Source organism: Protopterus annectens, chromosome 5.part0, assembly GCF_019279795.1.
Source record: "Protopterus annectens isolate FY-2018-M chromosome 5.part0, PAN1.0, whole genome shotgun sequence".
NCBI lineage: Eukaryota > Metazoa > Chordata > Ceratodontiformes > Protopteridae > Protopterus > Protopterus annectens.
In genome coordinates, this window is record NC_056735.1 from 1,473,288,075 (window position 1) to 1,473,309,667 (window position 21,593).

Consider the following 21,593-nt stretch of genomic DNA (forward strand, 5'->3'; position numbering starts at 1 on the left):
TAATCTATAGTTTTCTGTTGCAAGTTGCTGACCTTCATGGTAAATGCACAGCCTGTCGGTCACTTCACATGTACTGATTAGTGCATTTACATTTTCTGCTGTCAATTCTTCATTATCGTTACTTTTTACTAGCAGTTAAAAAGGGAAAATGCACTGTAGCAGTAGTGTGTGCTAGGGCCTGGGTTATGATGGTATTTATGTATGGCTAGTATGGTTTGGACATGTGTGTTTGTATGTTTGTGAGTAAATACTGCGCTATGGCACTGCAAATGACAACAGAAATTACATGCACACCAAAGGTGCAGTGCAACAGTTTTCATTTTTGTTTGCTATGGTCAGAAAAGGTACCATGCTAACTGCTCAAAAGTACAAGCAAAAGGTGTTATACTTAACCCTTTGAGGTTGAATGCTTGGGTGTTATTTGACATTCAATACAATGCATGTGGAAAGATTTCTGTTAAGCATATCACCCATGTATTGTACTGACTGACTAGTTAAAACTTTGTAACAGTATGGCAACAAGACAGCGGTTATAAAATGAAGACTGTTACAGCTGCTGAAATTAAAACTCACTGTCATCCTATGTAAACATAAGCAAAATGTCTTGTTAATAGCAAACAGACATTTTTGTATCACAACTCCAGAAAAGTGCCTCGCAACCAGGACTGTAAACTGCTTGCAATTTCAGCATAAATACCAATAATAAAGAATCATACGTTGGACCTCAGGAAAGAAAAACAGTACTACAACTAAAATTAAACAACCATTACATGAAAAATTCTAAGTGCTTTCGCCCCAATAAATTGTAACAGGACTTCATCAGAGATAAAAAAAAAAAAAACTGGATAAAACATCACTTCCTTTTATAAACATGAAACAGGAAGTGCTGAACTTCACTGAACTTTTCAAACATTTAAACTGACAGTGCCATACAATTACAAGTAAAATACAGAATGAATTTCAATATGTGAAAAATATACTATATTATATATAATATGTGCATGCATGTATATATTATATATATTGATTTACTTACCTTGGTTGACAAATCAATGTCAACTGTAATAATGTCAACCATAAAAGGTCAACAATGCAAATGACAAGGAACTGCACAAGGAAAATCCTTTCCTCGTGCAAAAAAACCCAAAAAAAACACCAAACATAATTTTTTGCAGCGGGCAAGATTTATTCAATAGATAGACTTGAGAGACATAACTAGTCATAAAAATATCAGTTGAACTGTACGAGAAAGTACATGCACATTACCATACCTAATTTCTTCTTTGCATCCTCAAATGCTTGCTCAAAGCCATGCCGAACTTCAGAGCTGCTGAACTCAAAAAGAAACGTCTCTGTTCCATCTGATGTTGTTGCACTCAATTCCACTTTATTTGGGGGATATGCCATGCTGAATGAGAGAGACTGCTTTTCTGCAAGTTCACGGTGGACATTTGTCATAAGGTCCTTAATTACATCATCAAGGCTCTACAATAAAATCATTAAGGATAAAGCAAAAATGTGAACAAACAGTAAACTCAACAAAACAATCTGTTTTGACACTTTGTGAAATGATGAGACAGTATTAACTTGGGAATATGTTGCAGTCCCAATAAGCCTAATGGACATTAAATGTCCTGGAGGAACATCACCTCTACACAAATTTCCACCAAATCAGGAGACATATTATATGAACATCACCTCTACACAAATTTCCACCAAATCAGGAGACATATTATATGAACTGGAAATGATCATCACTATTCTGTTAGCTAAGGTACTGATCAAAAGGCAAAGTCCATTTAAAGTAATGCTGTGCATCTCATTTAGGATATAAAAGAAAAAAATGTCAACATAAATCCATAGCAATGACATGATTAATCCTTGGCCGTTACAAGAAATATCAGACTGTCATGTTAAATGAAACTCTATTAATTGAAGAAAGTACAGTTATGTACACTTACCATAAATGTAGATGTCCGAGTGTATTCACTGTTACAGTCATTACATTTGGGTAATCTGCTGGCAGGTTGCCCTCAGTCAGCCTGATTAACAAAGTCTTGAGTCCTGCGTCGGTTGCTGTCCCTTCTTCCATGACGTCAGGTCGTCAGGGGTATAAAACATGCAGCCGACGCCATTACATCAGTTTTTCTTGCCCCAGATGTCAGGTGCCCCCCAAATGGGGAGCAAAATATACATATAAATATGTATATAATTTAAAACACAAAAATTATATCTCCAAACAAAAGCAAATACACCAAAAAGGCTTTTAAGCATAGCAAAAAAAGGAGAGGTATAGCAAGAGAAAAACAGGGGGCTGGAGGGCGGGTAACCAGGACTGCAACAGTGAATACACTCGAACCTCTACATTTATGGTAAGTGTACACAACTGTACTATATTCTTCGTGTTTCACTGTTGCAGTTATTACATTTGGGTAAAATCCCAAAGCTATGGTTGGGAGGATGGAGTTATATAGCATTAGGAGCAGCTATAAGGCCCTGCAGGACAGCAGTGGCACAGCCAGCTCTGGATTTAGAGAAGACAGGTAACTGGTAATGTTTGGTGAATGTATGAACTGAGCTCCAGGTAGCAGCTTCTAGAATGTCTCTGGTAGGAACCCCTCTGAGAAAGGCTGCAGAAGTAGATGCAGCCCTGGTGGAATGAGATCTGATCCCCTTGGGGATAAGTTTCCCATGGTGCATATAGCAGAAACAAATACAATAGCTTATCCATTTGGAAATAGTCTTCTTTGAAATAGCCTTTCCCTCTGCCCCTGCAGCAAATGCCACCAATAGTTGTTCAGATTTTCTTAGAGATTTTGTCCTGTTTAAGTAGAATCTAAGTTGTCTGTGTACATCCAATGAATGCAGAATCCGCTCACCCTTGTTCTGTGTATTAGGAAAGAAAGTTGAAAGATGGATGGTCTGATTAAGAGCCACACTGGATACCACCTTAGGCATGAAAGAAGGATTGGTCCTGACAGCCACCCTGTCAAGATGAAAAATAATGAAAGACTACACTGCCATAAGAGCCTGTAATTCTGAAATCCTTCTAGCTGAAGTGACTGCTAAAAGGAAAGCTGTTTTCCAGGAGAGAAATTTTAGGTCTGCAGTAGCAGCTGGCTCAAAAGGATGGAGAGTGAATTTTTCCAAAACAAAATTGAGGTCCCATGCAAGAGTTGGTGCTCTCCTGGGAGGTCTTAAATTTTTGGCCCCTCTGAGATACTGCTTTAGCAAAGGATGAGAAAAGAGGGGAGGTTCTGTGTTGTAATGAGTTGAAATGGCAGAGGCATGGATTTTTATGGAAGAAAAGGACAGGCCCTTGTGAAGCATCTCAGTTAAATATTGCAGAATCTGAGGAATATTGGGCATTGCTGTGCTTATTCCTTGTGATTGGTTCCAGGCACAGAATCTTTTCCATTTGTCAGCATAAGATTTTCTAGTACTAGGCCTTCTAGCCTCCAAAATGACATCCATCACAGGTTTGCTGAGGGATGCCAAGGGTGAAATTAGTTGATTAGCCACGCTGCAAGATTCACAGTTTGGAGCTTTGTGTGCAGAATTTGGTAGTTCTGCTGAGACAGTAGGTAAGGAGTCTGAGGCAATTGCCACGGAGGAAGGTGTGACACATTGCGCAGGTGTGGGTACCAGTGTTGGCGAGGCCAGTCTGGAGCAATCAGAATAATTTTTGGTTTGTCCAGTTTGACTTTTAGTAGAACTTTGGAGAGCAGAGGCAGAGGGGAAAAAGCATAGACGGATAGGTTTTTCCAGCTGAATGATAGAGCATCCACTTTCCAAGCTTTTTTGCAATGATTTCTTGTGCAGAATTTGTCCAACTGATAGTTCTGGGGTGAGGCAAAAAGATCTATGTCTGGGCTCTCCCATTTCTGTGTCAACATGTTGAAAACTTGTGGTTCCAGTTTCCATTCGTGTGGGTCCATAAGATTTCTGCTTAGTTCGTCTACCAGAGTATTTAGCTTTACTGGCAGGAATTGAGCTTGTAGTTATATTTGATAGGTCAAGGCCATGTTCCACAATGCCATGGCTAGTCTGCAAAGGGGGTAGGAGTGTGTACCCCCCCTGCTTGTTTATGTACTACATAACTGTGGGGTTGTCTGTCTTTATCAGTGGTTGTCCTGGATGAAGATAGTCCTTGAAGGCTGTCAGTGTATTCTGTACAGCTAGCATCTCTTTCTGATTGATATGTAGGTGCATTTGATTTGGACTCCATTTGCCCTGAATGCACTTCCCTGCCGGATGAGCCCACCAAGCATAGTCTGATGCATCTGTAGTCAGGGTTTGGGCGGCAGGGAGTGGAGTGAATGGTAGTCCCTTGTTTTGGTGGCAGGCCTCTGCCCACCATAGGAACTCTAGCTGCAGGCAAGGTATAATAGGAATCATTGTTTCCAGGCTGTGAGAACGTTGACTCCATAAACTTTTTAAGTACCACTGAAGTTTCCTCATATGCAGTCTTGCATATGGAATTAGAAGAATGCAGGAGGCCATGAACCCCAAGGCTTGCAGAATTTGTCTTGCAGATAGCAGGGTTTTTGTGGCCACCTGTTTGAAGAAAGTCACCAATTGAATTTGCTTTTCTGGCATAAGGTAAGTCATCTGGGCAGTTGTATTCAGGCTTGCACCCAGGAATGCAATTTTTTGAGAGGGTACCAGTTGTGATTTATTTTCATTTATGGTGTACCCTAGAAAAGTTAGAACCCTTTTTACAAACACCAGATGCTATCGAAAAATGTCCTTGTTTTCTGTCTGAATTAGACAATCGTCCAGGTATGGATATATTTGTATATTTCTTTGCCTGCAAAAATGCAATTACTGGTGTCAGGCACTTTGTGAAGACCCTGGCCGCAGTAGATAAGCCAAAGGGCAGTGCAGAGAACTGGTAATGCAAGTAGCCTGCTTTGAAGCGGAAGTATCTTCTGCAAGATTTTCTGATTGGGATACGCAGGTAAGCCACTTTTAAATCTAGAGTTACCAACCAGGCAACTTTGCCTAGCATAGGTAGTAGCTGTTGAAGTGTCAGCATCCTGAATTTTGGAATGTCCAGAAATGTGTTTAGAGTGGATAAGTCCAGAATTGGACAACATGATTTGTCTTTTCTGGGTACCAGGAAAAGTCTTGAATATAAACCTTGTCCCTTTTCCTCTTCTGGTACTGGTTGAATAGCCCCCATGTTCATGAGGGACAGAACTTGTTTCTGGGCCTCTGCCCACTGATTTGGGGGCAGATCTGGCAATCAGTTTAGGATTGGCAATGTGTGGAAATGAAATCTGTATCCCTGGGATACTATATTTAAAACCCATTTGTCCTGGGTAATAAGTTGCCAGTTTCATGCATGAAGTGCCAGTTTCCCCCCAAAGGGGCGGCTAAAAGGTAAGTGCTTTGTGATTGTAGAGGAAAGTCATTGAGACTGTTTACCATAGGGAGGTGCCTTTCTGCTTCCAGATTTGGAGGTGGAGGCACCCCATTGTTTTGTTCTAAAAGTTCCTTGTGACTGAAACCTGGAGCCTTTGGACTGTCTTGATTTCACTTGAGTGGCTCTCGAGGGGACTGGAAAGGACCAGTTTTTAGTAGGCCAGTGCCTACTAAATCTTGGAAGTTGCACTTGTAAGAAATCATTCACAGTTTGCATAGATTTAGCTTTATCTTCCATCTTTCTAACACTTCTTCAGCCTTATTACCAAAGAGATGGTCCTCTTGTAAAGGAGCATCCAACAATTTTGCTTTAATATGGTCATGCAGAGTTTGCTCTTTGAGCCAAGCATACCTTCTTAGCACAGATCCAGTTACAGCAGTCCTGCAAGAGGCCTCCAAAGAATCAAAACCACTTTGTAAAGTATGTTTTCCAACTTGTTCAGCTGAATGTAATAAATCCTGCAAATCTTTATTTTCCACACAGTCAGAAATTAACATAATTTTCTGTTTAAGTAGTCCCATGATATGCTGTTGATATTTAAGCATATGAAATTGACAGTTTAAAGCCCTGATTGCCAAGGTTGCAGATGTGTAAACCTTCTTATCCTATCTATCCAGCGCCCTGGAATCTCTATCAGAAGGGGTAGGATTTTTAGCAATAGAGGCCTTAATGCCCTTGGGACCCTGAAAAATGGTTTCAGGGTCAGCAATAGGATTTTTGAAAATGAATTTGTGGGAGTCAGGAACCCTGTAGTATCTGTCTGGCTTACAAGGAGCCGGAGGCAGAGAATCAGGAGTCATACTAGATTCTAAAAAAACATCATCAACAATGTCTAGAACAGGAGGTATGGCCAAAGGCCTATGTTGAGGAAGAAGAAGAAAATCCTTAAGTCTCTTTTTAGATTCAGAGAAATCCTGACTTTCCCAGTGGAAATGTTCCCTTAAGGTATGTAAAGTTTCCCCAAAAGAAAAATCCTCAGGGGTAGAAGCAGAAGGAATGGAATCTTCTGCAGCAGAGTCCTCATAAGTAGGAATAGACAAATCCTGTTCATTAGAAGAGTCAGAAGAAATAGAATCCTGTTCAGAAGATTCATAGTCAATGTCTTGCCTGGGCCTCTTAGAAGGAGGGGGTTTGGCTACCCCTGATCAGAGTAATTAAATCTTCAGCCATTTTGATCATTTGTTTTTTAGGCATAGGGGCCTGCACATGTGGCCCAGGTGTCAGTTTTTTAGAAACAGATTTAGATTTTGGCCTTAGTTTTGAAGATGGCATCGGTCTAATATACAAATCTGTAGGCCTGAAAACGCCCTCAGAAGCCGGTGCCTGCACAGCGGCTCCGGACCCATCTAAGGTACAGACATCCACGGGTTCCAAAATTGAAGCATCTCGCGGCATACCGGACTCCGAATGGGTTTCAGTAGAGGCCTGCAAATCAGAAGTAGTGGGTATCAAGGGCTGCGAAAGTGCCTCACTGAGTACCGGCGAACCAGCGACTGGCTTAGGAGAAGCATCGTCATTGGTTTTGGACCTCAACAGTCTGTCTCTGTCTTTTTCTTTAAGGTTTTAGGTATTCCGGTAGTTGGATTGCTAACCAACGACATTTCTGGATAATTAAATCTTGAGCCAAAATATTTAGAAGCAGAAATATACTGACGTTTAATTGTGCGTTGATTAAGTTTAGCACAAAACCGACAGCAAGGTAAGTTGTGGTCAGAGCCTAGGTAAGGAATACAGTACAAATGAAAATCCTTATGAGGTATTTGCTTCCCACAAGTAATGCAATTATTAACTTTTACTGACATCAGTAAGGAGCAAGAAAAAGTTTCCCCAATGGGGTACTTAGCTTTTAGTTGAAGACTTTGGTTCTGAAACTCAAAAACGAAAATTTCAGGAGTCGGCCGAAAGGCACTTGCGAACTGCTTCTGCTTCGGGCACCGCGTCGGCTGCATGTTTTATAACCCTGATGACCTGACGTCATGGAAGAAGGACAGCAACTGACGCAGGACCCAAGACTTTGTTAATCAGGCCGACTAAGGGCAACCTGCCAGCAGATTACCCAAATGTAATGAATGCAACAGTGAAACACGAAGAACATCAGAGCTGCCATAGTTCTTGTGTACCCAAGCTTAAGAGTCACCATTTCTCCCATGAGCCCTACCATTTTATAATCACCATTATGCATGCAGAATTCTGGTAACACTGTGCCATACCTGATGTGGAAAGCTTAGTGTTTCAGACAGCTTGCTGATTTGTCCAAGTGTGCTAAGGTCCTCATCCAGACGTCCAATTGCCTTCTGAATACTCTCACGATTTGTAGCCTGTGATGCCCCTGTAGGCACAGACAACACACATAATCACACTGTACTGATAATAAAAATAATAAGCTGAAACTTACAGTAAGATGACACACAATCACATTCTGACAGATTTTTGTTCATGGACCACACTGAAAACGTTTCTGAAAATTTTTATTTATGTCATAGGATAATGACAGATGGGCCATATGTAACAATTGTATTACAGTATAACTTAATCGCCATTCACACTAACAAATAGATGCTTTGTTCTCATTACATTTTCCACAGCATTCAAATGCAGGACAGAATTCTCAAGGTCATAGTGCCTCGATATTAAATACTGCTACCCTCAAAACTGCTTCTCATTTGAAACTAAGAATACCAAGTACTGATAACACATTAAATGAAAACAAAATGTTCTGAGTCCTGCTTACTGAGACGATGACAAGGGCTGTGTAGGTGTATCAGGGTCACCTTACGTATCAATTACAGTCATAGTTTAAATTTTTGCTAGTTCCAGGACCACTGGCTAATGATGGTATGGCACCTACTGTAGTTCTCATGAAATTGAAACAGCTGCACTTTTTCAGCAGTACCAAAAATTTCCGAAAATGCATAGCCTTGGTTAAATAAAGCACTGCAAGGTACTTTAGAGCATGAATGGGACAAATACATATAGTAAATGTCAGTGTGTCTTCTTTCATCAGTTGACTACTTTCGTGACTTTCATGGATCAAAAACACTGATCTGGACGAATTCGGAAACTGCATCCTTTTACTAAATACAATCATCTCTGACCATGCACTAACCAGGGAAAAGGGGAAAATTCCTGGAAATGCCTAAGCAATGAAAGACATAAGTAATTACCATCATCACTTTGGTGTACTAAGGCAAAGAAAGTCTAAGATGGAACTAGGAAAACAGATGTACCTTTGCCTTCATATGACTGAGCTGTGCTGAGAACTTTGGTATCATATATGGGGCTGAGCTTGGATACCATTACAGGTGAAATGAGATTGCTAGTAATCATTTCTTCCATATTTTCTGTCTTATATTCTTCTTAGAATCAATATTTAGATTCACAAAGTGACTATACAGATCTTAGTCTGAGAGAGAGAGAAAAATGCTGCTTAGCCATAGTAGTGAAGTAAACCTAGAGTACAACCATACTGTAGCATTTAATCAGTAATGCCTGACAAGTGATATTTTTGGTGCACTCAAATTACTTCTGTACTACTTAGATAACTGTATAAGTACACTGCAATATTTTAATAATAAAAAAATAAAGTCTCAGCATGTGCCTATTTCACCAAGCTATCACAGCTATCAAACTGTGTAACTTAAATTCAGTAAGTAATTGTATTATTCATTACATTTTCCTAATCAATGTACTGTGCAGAATATACATTTTACTTTTTTAAATGTTAAAATATCTAATCTGAGCTGCTAATGTGCTAGCTGTCCTATAAACTGCAAACAGACAAATGTACAAATATGTTAATATGTCTCAGGCAGGGGCACAGCTCTCAATTTCTTACTGAGAATAAGAGACAAATCCAGAAATACTCAAGGACAATCAAGAATACTTTTAAAATATTAGTACTGCTAACCTGAATAACTAGCAGGATAAGAGAATGTGAATGTGAAGTAAAAGAAATCTGTACCTCTAATTATTGTCACTATTTACTAGGTGTAATCTATCAACTTCTCTCTAAAAATCTCTAGTTTTATGCGGGATTAGGAGGAATACAGCAAACCTCTGAGTCAAATCATTTACAGTTGAGAAGTATACTCATGAAAACACTTAACGAAGAAACATTAACTATGTCAAATGTTCAGAACAAGCACATTAACTATGTCAAATGTTCAGAACAAGCACAGTGCAGGCCTTTCATACCCAAGAAAAGTACAGGGAAAAGGCGCTGTGACAATGTGAGGTAATGCCAGATATGCAGGAGAAGGGCTGTGAATGTTTAACATATGACAGCATAGCTAGCTGGAGTTTTGTAAAGAATTATGTCATTTGTATATCAAACCAATTGGTACAGATGCTTGTGTTGAAAAATGTATTTGTAAAGCTGCTTGTGTTAAAATGTACCAAGAGTATGTCCTCCTGGACAGCAAATAAATACGCCTGTATGTCAGACTGCATTACAACTGTTGAAATTAGGACTGTAACTGAGAATACTGGAAGAGAAGAGGTTAAACTCAGCTCCAGCTAACTTTGAAAAATAGTTTGAAATTAAATTACTTAATTTTGTCCATAAAGATTGTATCTTACAGTTCTGAAGGCAGCCAGACAAAATGTCTGGGAAAACAAGGACTAGGAATCCAGCTGTATTCTCTCTAGCAGGGAACTAATTGCTATGCTGGAAGGGTGGAAGTGTTGAAATGGTTTTATGACTTGCAGATGCTGCAACAGATCTTAGCAAAGCCCTGTGTGTGTGTGTGTGTGTGTGTGTGTGTGTGTGTGTGTGTGTGTGTGTGTGTGTGTGTGTATTATTGACATATAGGTTCATAGGTGTGTACTAGGCTAATGGCCCTGGAGACTTTACAAGCCTAGCGCATAGGATTACCCTGACATAGTGCCACCTGGCCTTAGTTCCCAATGTCTATGTGGAGTAAAGCCACTGGAGTGATCCCCAGGGTGAATGTTCTATTTCCCATCCACTCATCAAGATTTCTCTTGAAGAGGGCCAGTGAGGTGCTCTGCTTGACATGTATGGGAAGTCTATTTCATAGCATGGGCAGTCTTTGGGTTATGAACCTGTCCCTCCAGCATGTTCTGTTCATTGTGGTAATGAGGTTGAGGTCTCTGGAGCATGTGGTGTGGAGGGATTGGGATTTCTTTAGATGTAGCATTTCTAACAGAGCTGGGTCAGACATCGCTTTGTAAGTCAAGCAGAGATCGCCTCTAAGTAGGCGATATGAGACAGAAAATAGTTGGGAGTTTTTTTGAGTCTGTCCATATAGGACAAATGTTTAAGGCCTAGGATCCTCTTTGTGAGGTACTTTTGCGGCCTCTCCAGTTGTTGCAGGTGTTTAGTTAGGTACATGCCAAATGAGGCATTGTACTCAATGATTGGCCTAAGGAGGGAAGAGTAGAGGGAGACAATGACCTCTTTCTTCCTGGATGCAAAACCCTTAGTAATGAGATGTGCCACAGAGAAGAACTTTCTGAAAACAGTGGCAATGTGGTGGTCAAAATAGAGGTTGCTGTCAACCTGTGTTTCCAGATCTCTTATAGCGCCTTCTGTGTTCAGTGGACTACCATCAATGTGGTAATTCATGGGAACCAGGTTTTTCCCAAAGGGGATGACAACACATTTTTGGCACTGAGCTTAAGGCCATGGTTCTGACACCAGTCGTTGGGTCTCAGTGAGGCCTTTCTGTAGGATGTCAGCATCACTTGGGGAGTTAATAACAGCTCCCAACTTGCAATCATCTGCAAACACTGTCAGCCAGAGTCCCTTTCGTGTTGGCCTGGACTTCAGAGTAGATACCAAACAGGAGAGGACCCAGGATAGAATCCTGTGGGACTCCATTCGTGACTGGTCAGCAGTCTGACTTGGAGTCCGCTACTTTCAAACTGTGGGTTCTACCTCTGAGCCAGTTTGCAAGCCACCTAGCGATACAGGGGTTGATGCCTAGCTTAGTGAGTTTTTCTATGATTCCTGAGTGGGGAATGGTATCAAAGGCCTTGGCCACATCAAGGTAGGCTGTATGAACCACCTTGCCTTCATCCCCAGCTCTGCTGACTGACTCAAAGAGGTTGACTAAGTTGAGCAGGCAAGATCTACCCTTCACAAAACCAAACTGTGTGCGATCCAGAGTTGGGAGATTCTCTATATCCTTGTTTATTAGGTCCATGATGATGCGTTCCATAGCTTTGCATATCAGACTAGTCAGGCTAATGGGGCAATAGTTCCCAGGGCCTGTAGTCACTCCTCCTTTGTGAAGAGGGATCACTGTAGCAGTACGCCATTTGATAGGGGCAAAGCCTGAGGTGATGCTGTGATTGAACAGGGCACACAGGTAAGGTGCCAGTTCACTCTGTAGTTCATGTAGAACACAGTCAGGGATAATGTCAGATCCCATAGAAGCTGTATTCTTGGCCTTGGACAGTGCTGTATTAACCTGTGCAGCAGTAATACAGGGTACCTGAAAATCTACTGGTATTGTGACTGGTTCTTTGGGGGGGGTGGAGAGAGGTAAAGGTGGCACTGAATCTGTCAGCCAGTATACTGGCAATATCTGTTGGCTCGGTATAGGCGGTACCATTGTGCAGTAGCTCAGAGCAAATCTGGGTATTGCCATGGAGATTTTTTACATAACTATAGAAGCCTTGTGGTTGACTTTACTATCTGCTGCAATTCTGTTTTCATAGCTAACTTTAGAGGATTTGAAGAGGGATCTCAACTTTATGTTGAGGCTGATAATGGAGTTTTTCCAGTCTTGGGACTTCACCTTATTCCGCATCAGTTTCCTCCTCCTGCTGCAGAGTCTGTTTATGGCAGGGGGCCACCAGATTGGCTTCCTTTTTTGGAGGAGGAGTATCCTGGTTCTACTGGGTATGGCAAGATGCATGCATTTGTGTATGTGTTCGTACAGTGCATTGGTGTATGATTCAGTGGTCATGAAACTATATTCTATTTGCATGGGTGCCGTGAAGTTAGCCACCTCTGTTTTTAGCAGCCCAAAGTTAGCTTTGGAGAAGATTTTCATGGTAGTTACCTTTGCGGGCAAGGGGGTGAGAGGGATGTGGATTTCCAAGATGATTCGTTTGTGGTCAGATCTAACCAGGGAGGTTGGTGTAGAGCAATGGTCGCCCATGTTAGTAATGACCAGGTCAAGAATGTTGCTACCTCTAGTGGGAGTAAGAACGAGATGGTCCAGGGCACTGGAATTAATGAATTCCAGGAAACGTTGGCCAAGTGTATTAAAATAACACAGACGAATAGATTCACATAGATACAGAAAAACAGTATTTAAGTAATCTCACTATATTTTCCTGACTAATCTAAAGAATGTTATTCATATGTGCTAAATCCTGGCAGCTTCTAGTAAAGGGGGAGGTATTATTTGAACCAAAGTCAGATTACCAGATGTACGTGATGTTATTCTGTAAACCAGGACAAAAACAATGTTTTAATACTAGATGAGACTTATGTCTCAGGGCAGTCTGTTTTTGGAACCTTACAAAGAAGAACCCCTCACCTACTTTATCTTGCCTCGCTCTAGTAAGTGGCCAGGGAATAGTAACAGCAGTTCTTTAAGTAATCCATGCTAAAGTACTATCACACCCACGTATACAATGCTTTAACAACCAAAGTACAGACACTATGCAGGGATTAGTGGTACAGATGGACAATTCGCCCACTGTGGCCGATTTCCATAATGTCTGTACACTGAACAAAAGTATTGAAACTGTAAAAAATAAATAAATAAATAAATAAATAATAAAAAAGCAAATAAAAGCTATCAATTTCAGTAAAATACAATTACTGGCTAGCAACTGCACTGCCTGTATTCCAGAAAAGAACAAATTTGGAGAATCTAAGAGAAAATCAACCAGCTTTGATACAGGATATGGCGTTCAGTAATTCAGAAGAAAAAAATGACTAACATGTACTTACAGGTGCTTACAATAAGTAAAACATAGGAATAATATATGTTGTTAGATACAAGGATGGACAAAAACAGAAGTAGTTATAATTAGCTATTCGCATAGACTGATAAAACTGCAAAAATCAGAAGCTGAAATGAAAACAGGTTGGCTGAGCATGAGGGTTCTCAGGAAGTGATATTTAAAAAAAAAAGTACAGATAGAAGACAGAGCATGCAGAGAAAAACAGACATTTTCTGCTATACCACAGAAAATGAAACGGACTGCATTCATTTTATAAAAGTACAAATAAACAACTGGACTAGTGTTTTGCAACAGGATTTAAATGAGAGAGTACATCAAGTGCATGCTCCAAATCTAGCCATAAGAAAGCATCCAAGACCCATACTAGCAAAGTCGCAATGATAACAGCAGACTGTACTGGTACTAACAAAAGTGTGGCAGAATGAAAAACAATTTTAAAAATTGGTGATAGCAGAAAGAGAATGTCACAAGGCAGGTTGAAATTCAGGCTGATGTATCCAGCTTTCTACAGAAGTTTTTCCTGGAAAAATACATTTTTGAATGCACAACAGGTTAAGGAGGAAATAAAGTTCTGCAAACAAACAGAAGCCGACTCTGCTCCTCATTCTACTGACAGTAACAAAGACCAGAGAGCGACTCTGCCAGCAAAACCTTTTCCATTTTCTCAAAGATGATACATGACTGACAGTAAAAAAGCACAGGAGCTGTCTAGAACAATCAGGAGTACCTTGGACTTAAACCAAAGACTGGTGCTTGAAGATGGAGAGGATCAGGAACATCGCAAAATTAGCGAATAGTAAACTATAAAGCATAAATCCCACTAGAAACAGAAATAGATATTAAATGTGGCTGTCCAAGAAGCGGTTGAGAAAGGCTGCACTTTTGTTGATTGTATAAAATGGGTGGTGAACTGTAAAGCATATACTACACAGAAGACACTGATGTAACTGTAAGGAGAACAATTTCATGATTTAAACTGAATGTCATATTGTACAGCAGTTTTGTACAGTGTGCAGTTAGAGGTAATTTTTAAATGTGAGGTGGGGGAATGTTAGCAGTGACTGTGGTATATAATAAAGATATTAACCACAAAAGTACTTGTTATTAATTGTAATGTATCCAGGCTTCACACTGTAACAAGGTGAGAAAGGCTGAACAAAACCAAGTTAATATAATGTGGTCCTGGGCTGCTGGGGGACGGTATTTAAAAGTATACTGATCTCTTGTATTTCTAGAGGTGGACATTTAGATCAATGTCCTTGACTGAAGCTAAAACATTTTTTAAGCAAACAGGCTTTAAAAGATAAAATGATGAAAGCTATGGAAAATGGTAGCTCTTTTTTGTATTTGCAAGTCATTAGCTATTTTTTCCATTAGTGAATGCTTTCAGTAGGAGAGAGGTGCAAGCGATTAAAAATGAAAGTTCCTAACAGTGTATCCTGACTGAAATTACAAAGATGCTTTTAGTCATCTGCAAAGTCACTAGCTTTCTCTTCACTGCCAACTGCTTTTACTTAGAAAGGAGAAGTCTGCAGGTATAAGCAGTTAATCATGAGATGTCTGAACATGAAATGTACAAGCTAGAGTAATTCATGTTTAATAATACTTTAGCGTATATTTCTTTGAATAATAAATGAAGTTTGAAACTTGTACATAAGTTATACAAGTAGCTGCCTCCCCAGAAGCCTTAATACTTTAATGCATTTAATATAATGGTACACAATTTTGTTAGTTTATTTAACGGTACTGAGTGTACTTTTCTTAGGACTAGAAGTTAATGTTTACTGCATGCAAGCTATTTTTCACATCTAGGAGAGGAAAAGATGTAAAAACAAGTAGTAATTAATGTAATTGGGAATAGAAGCTCTTGAATGCACTTCAGCATGGGTAACCTTAATTTTAGAATAGGTAATACCTATGGGTACATTTTTTTTTTCAATTTGGGGCAATTGCTCCTTATCTCAAGGGATAAACTCTGTTTTTGAAAATGTATAGTGCTTCTGTTTGCTGTTAAGTTAAAATGGAATTGGAGGGATGGTGAAAATCTATTTATTTTTTTGAGTGTTTTTACTGAAGGAAAAAAAGTTTGAAAAAATGTGACACAAGTTCAAATGGCAATGAGAATAAGTAACTACATAAGTGACCAGCCTGCAAAACAGTGTGTGCATGTAAGCTAAAAGTTGAAAATACACATTCAAAAGCACGGTCATGTATAAAAGGTTGGAGTAACATATTTTTATCAAAATGTCCATAATGTTTCTATCATAATTCTGTACAAACTATCATGCTGCTAAAAACAGTTCTGCAAACCTACTCTAATCAAACTGAGAAGGAGATGAAGTAGCCACTATGCAGCTGACATTCAAGAATTAGCAGCCCAACTGTAAAGTTTCTCTCAGCTGCTCATTTATTTATTTATCATTATTCATCAAGAATGGTCTTCTTTGCGGAGTTTTTGTTCTCTGTATATTGTTCTGATGTATATAAGCTACAGATGTATACTGGTTCTGCATTTATAGAAAAAGCAATACATTTTTTACCTTTGGGTGAGTGACTGCCCTTTTCCTGCACTGGCATGATTTAGGGGAGGGAATATATAAGTATGGGGGCTTCATAACCTGCAATACTTATGTACAATTTCTTTTGGTCAAAACCTGTTATACTACTGAAGTGCATACATTTTAAGCAGGTATATACTCAATACACAGTGATTTATGTAACTCAGAAGTGATGCATGTTATTCTCTAACTTTCCATCTATGGTGAAAGGATTTCAGTAAATAACAGTGTGAAATTCTTAAGAAGTGAATTATTCCCAACTAAAAAATGCTTGCTCGTGATAACAATAAACTTGTCTCATGCCTATTCCTTGACCTTTCTAAAGCCTTTGACACTGTCTCTCACCATCTCCTCCTTGACAAACTCACTAACTTAAATTTCTCTCCCCCTACTATCTCCTGGTTCTCCAGCTATCTCTCTACCCGCCAGCAATCAGTTAAATGGCTCTCTGCACTATCTCCACCCCCCCCCTCACTGTACAAATGGGTGTCCCCAGGGGTCCATTATCGGACCACTACTCTTTAATATTTTCACAAACTTGCTCTACTCCTCTTGTCCCCAGTCATCTCTTGTGCATTATGCTGATGACTCTACAGTTATAACCATTGCTGACAACCCAACTGACTTCCACTCAATTATCCAGGCATTCTTCCACACCATTAAGACATGGCTTAGTGATAAACTAATACTTAATCCGAAGAAAATTAAGCTCCTACTCTTCCTCCCCAAAAACCTCACCACACTCAAAAGTACATTTACCATTTTATCTAGCAACACCACCACCACCTCAGCTGAACGTAGAACTAAATTGCTAAGTGTCACAATAGATGATCAATTTAAGTTTGATCTACATATTCCTAACTCTATTAAAAAAGCTCATCAGAAATGTGGACACCTTTTCCGCAACAAGAAATACTTAACCAACACAGCCCGAAAAACTCTCTCTCATGCTTTACTACTTCCAACACTCCTATACAGCTGTCACATATTCACAAACCTAAACTCTACACTCATTTCTAAACTTGAAACTACCTACAACAAGGTTGCCAGATTTGCAGTGAAACAAACCTACAAGTCACACCACTGCTTAGCACTCCAGCAACTAGACTGGCTAGAATTCCCTCATCTGCTCCAACTATATCAACTGCAAATTATTCACTCCATCCTCTATCTACCCTCCTTCTGCCCCAGCCTCTCCTCCATCATAACTAAACATTCCCCTGTTAGGACTCTACACAGCTCAGACCAAGAATTATTACACATCTACAAACCCAAAACCAAAATAGGATGTCTTCTCTATAACTATAACCCAGCTACTTCCTGGAACCAACTCCACTTGGAAATAAAGTCCCTTCACCATAGCAAGAGTTTCAAATTAGCCATAAGAAAATACCTGAAAAAAATGGTCTTGCCACTGTAGCCATCCACACAAACTATTACCCCTCCACCTATTTCACCACCTCACTCTTAATGTATCTCTAAACTTATACTATTACCTCTTCCACCACTCCCCTTCCTCCCTCTCTAACCAATATTGATTCATTCAGCTCCAAAATAACCTACTTTATCTAGTCTGTCTAAAACCCAGCCACTGGGGATGCACAAGCCAGTGCATTTCTTTGTGCCGGTCCAAAGCCCGGATAAATGGGGAGGGTTGCGTCAGGAAGGGCATCCGGCGTAAAACTTCGCCAAAAAATTTCATGCAGTCACCAAGAAAAATTTTTATACCGGATCGCTCGAGGCCCGGATTAACAACGACCGAAATTGGGCTACTGTTGGCCAAAGAAGGAGAAGAGGCGGAAGACATGGCCGAAGGCAGGAAGAGAGGAGAAAGGCTAGGACTGTGGTAGTGAGGGTCAGAACTTTGAATGTTGGCAGTATGACTGGTATAGGCAGTAGCTAGCTGATAATGATAAACAGAAGGAAGGTTGGTATATTGTGTGTGCAAGAGACCAGATGGATGGGGAGTAAGGCTAGGTGTATCGGAGGTGGGTTCAAATTGTTTTATCATGGTGTGGATGGGAGGAGAAATGGCGTAGGAGTTATTCTGAAGGAACAGTATGCTGAGAGTGTTTTGGAGGTGAAAAGAGTGTTGGATAGTGTGATGTTTATGAAGCTAGAAATTGATGGTGTAATGATGAATGTTGTTAGTGCGTATGCTCCACAAGTTGGTTGTGCAATGGATGAGAAAGAAAAAATTTGGAGTGAATTGGATGAAGTGGTGATGAATGTACCCAAGGGTGAGAGAGTGGTGATTGGAGCAGATTTCAATGGGCATCTTGGTGAAGGGAACAGAGGGGATGAGGAAGTGATGGGTAGGTATGGTGTTAAACAAAGGAATACAGAAGGTCAGATGGTAGTGGATTTTGCAAAAAGGATGGACATGGCAGTGGTGAATACATATTTTAACAAGAGGAAGGAGCATAGGGTGACATACAAGAGTGGAGGAAGATGCACACAGATGGATTATATCTTATGTAAGAGGGCCAGTTTGATGGAGATTGGAGACTGTAAAGTGGTGACCGGAGAAAGTGTAGTTAGGCAGCATAGGATAGTGGTTTGTAGGATGACGTTGGTTATCAAGAAGAGAAGGAGGAGTGTGAGGGCAGCACCAAGGATCAAGTGGTGGAAACTGAAAAAGGGTAATTGTGAGGAGGAGTTCAGGGATGAGTTAAGGCAGGCACTGGGTGGCAGTGAAGAGTTACCAAATAGCTGGGTAACTACAGCAGAGCTGGTAAGGGAGAAGGCTAAAAAGTTGTTTGGTATCACATCTGGACAGAGGAAGGACAACAAGGAAACATGATGGTGGAATGAGGAAGTACAGGAGAGTATACAGAGAAAGAGGTTGGCAAAGAAGAAGTGGGATTGTCAGAGAGATGAAGAAAGTAGACAGGAGTATAAGGAGATGAGGTTAATGGCAAAGAAAGAGGTGGCGAAGGCTAAGGATAAGGCATATGAAGAGTTGTATGAAAGGTTGGACACTAAGGAGGGAGAAAAGGACCTGTACCGATTTGGCTAGACAGAGGGACCGAGCTAGGAAAGATGTGCAGCAGGTAAAGGTGATAAAGGATAATGAGGGAAACATACTCACAAGCAAGGAGAGTGTGTTGAGGAGATGGAAAGAGTACTTTGAGGGGTTGATGAATGAAGAGAATGAGAGGGAGAGAAGGTTGGATGATGTAGGGATAGTGAATCATGAAGTACAATGGATTAGCAAGGAGGAAGTAAGGATAGCTATGAAGAGAATGAAGAATGGAAAGGCTGTTGGCCCAGATGACATACCTGTGGAAGCATGGAGGTGTTTAAGTGAAATGGCAGTGGAGTTTTTAACCAGATTGTTTAATGAAATCTTGGAAAGTGAGAGGATGCCTGAGGAATGGAGAAAAAGTGTTTTGGTACTGATTTGTAAGAATAAGGGTGATGTGCAGAGCTGTTGTAACTATAGAGGGATTAAATTGAACAGTCAAAGTAGTGGAAGCAAGGTTAAGAAGGGACATGATGATTAGTGATCAGCAGTATGGTTTCATGCCAGGAAAGAGCACTACAGATGCGATCTTTGCTCTGAGAGTGCTGATGGAGAAGTACAGAGAATGTTGGAAGGAGTTGCATTGTGTTTTTGTAGACTTAGAGAAAACATATGACAGGATGCCTAGAGAGGAGTTGTGGTACTGTATGAGGAAGTCAGGAATGTCAGAAAAGTATGTAAGAGTGGTACAGGATATGTACGAGGGTAGTGTGACAGCAGTGAGGTCTGCGGTGGGAGTGACGGATGCGTTTAAGGTGGAGGTGGGGTTACATCAAGGATCAGCTCTGAGCCCTTTCTTATTTGCAATGGTGATGGACAGGTTGACAGACGAGATCAGACAGGAGTCCCCATTGACTATGATGTTTGCAGATGACATTGTGATCTGTAGTGAGAGTAGGGTACAGGTGGAGGAGACTCTGGAGAGATGGAAATATGCTCTAGAGAGAAGAGGAATGAAGGTCAGCAGGACTAAGACAGAATATATGTGTGTGAATGAGAGGGAGGATAGAGGAATGGTGAGGATGCAATGAGTAGAGGTGGCGAAGGTGGATGAGTTTAAATACTTGGGGTCAATAGTTCAGAGTAACGGTGAGTGTGGAAGAGAGGTGAAGAAGAGAGTACAGGCAGGATGGAGTGGGTGGAGAAGAGTGTCAGGAGTGATTTGTGACAGACGAGTACCTGTAAGAGTGAAAGGGAAGGTCTACAAGAGGGTAGTGAGACCAGCTATGTTATATGGGTTGGAGACAGTGGCACTGACAAAAAGGCAGGAGTTTGAGCTGGATGTGGTAGAATTAAAGATGTTAAGATTTGCACTGGGTGTGACGAGGGTGGACAGGATTAGGAATAAGTATATTAGAGGGTCAGCCCAGGTTGGAAGGTTTGGAGACAAAGCCAGAGAGGCACGATTACATTGGTTTGGACATGTGCTGAGGAGGGATGCTGAGTATATTGGGAAAAAGATGCTAAGGCTGAAGCTACCAGGTAACAGGAAAAGAGGAAGGCCTAAAATAAGGTTTATGGATGTGGTGAGAGAGGACATGCAGGTGGTTGGTGTGACACAGCAAGATGCAGAGGACAGGAAAAAATGGAAACGGGTGATCTGCTGTGGCGACCCCTAACGGGAACAGCCGAAAGAAGATGATGATGATGATGATCTAGTCTGTCTAAGAGGTCACCTCTACTCTTCTCCCCTTATATCTTCGGCTAGCTATTTGAATATTCCTTCTTTTCTAAACTCCAAAACAACTAGGTACTACTCATTTTAAGAGATATGTAACTGGTTTCAAAATCTTTTCCCGACTATTAATTTATTTTGCACAAAGCAGTTAAAATTATATTGTAACAAATCTCATATTCTTCTGCTGATTGTTAATACTTTGTTTTTAAAATTTAAAATTGTTTTCCCTGAGGAGCTTTTCTCCCCTGGTCTCTGCTGAAAATGAGCCAAAAGCTCAGACAGACCAACCCGGTTAACAAAAGTAAAATAAAATAAAATAAACATGAAAATATAAATACAATATAATATTTCCTGACAACTTTAACAATTATATGATAAACAAAACATTTTAAAATGTTTACTATTCCAAACTTTCACTTTTTATTTCTAGAAATTTGTAATCCAGCATTAAGTAACAGTCCATTAACTCACTGCAGATGAGTGACATTTCCAGGTGTTTCTGAAGTGACATCCTACTGATGCCTCTAGGTGTCAAATATTGCTTGTTCATATTTTTATTAATATTTCCAAAACCATGCTACATACAAAGTATTACTTCATCTTAAAGCTTACACAATGGGATATAAAACCATATTGATATTTGGCCACTGACAAGTGTGGGTAATATATCAATTTTTGTTGTGTAATGGGTAAAAAAACAAGAAAAGTGCAGTTCCACGGCTGATAAAAGACGAAATTCAAAATCCAATGTAGTCAAAAAGTTTCATGAAAAAGATGAGCGCTTTCACAATTCAAACAATTGCTTCTTCAGATCACAAAAAGACCAATAAACCACAGGTTTAAATACTCCAATTAACAATAATTAGTCATGTGATATGTAAAACAGTAGTGAATGTGCTCAAGAAGAGAATTATTTAAAAAGACAACCACAGTAAAAAAACATCCTTCGTAAAAAAA

General features: G+C 40.1%; 1 protein-coding gene across 2 annotated transcripts in view; it reads right to left on the reverse strand.

The window, feature by feature from the left end:
- The window catches only part of ARHGEF17 (Rho guanine nucleotide exchange factor 17), a 2,179,236-nt gene that overhangs the window by 256,887 nt on the left and 1,900,756 nt on the right, over window positions 1-21,593 (reverse strand). For both annotated transcript variants that reach the window (XM_044071304.1, XM_044071302.1), the window contains 2 exons: window positions 7,639-7,757; window positions 1,272-1,485 (listed from right to left, as the gene is read on the reverse strand). In XM_044071304.1, coding sequence (XP_043927239.1) covers window positions 1,272-1,485; window positions 7,639-7,757 — 333 coding nt within the window. The remainder of the gene's footprint in view (window positions 1-1,271; window positions 1,486-7,638; window positions 7,758-21,593) is intronic.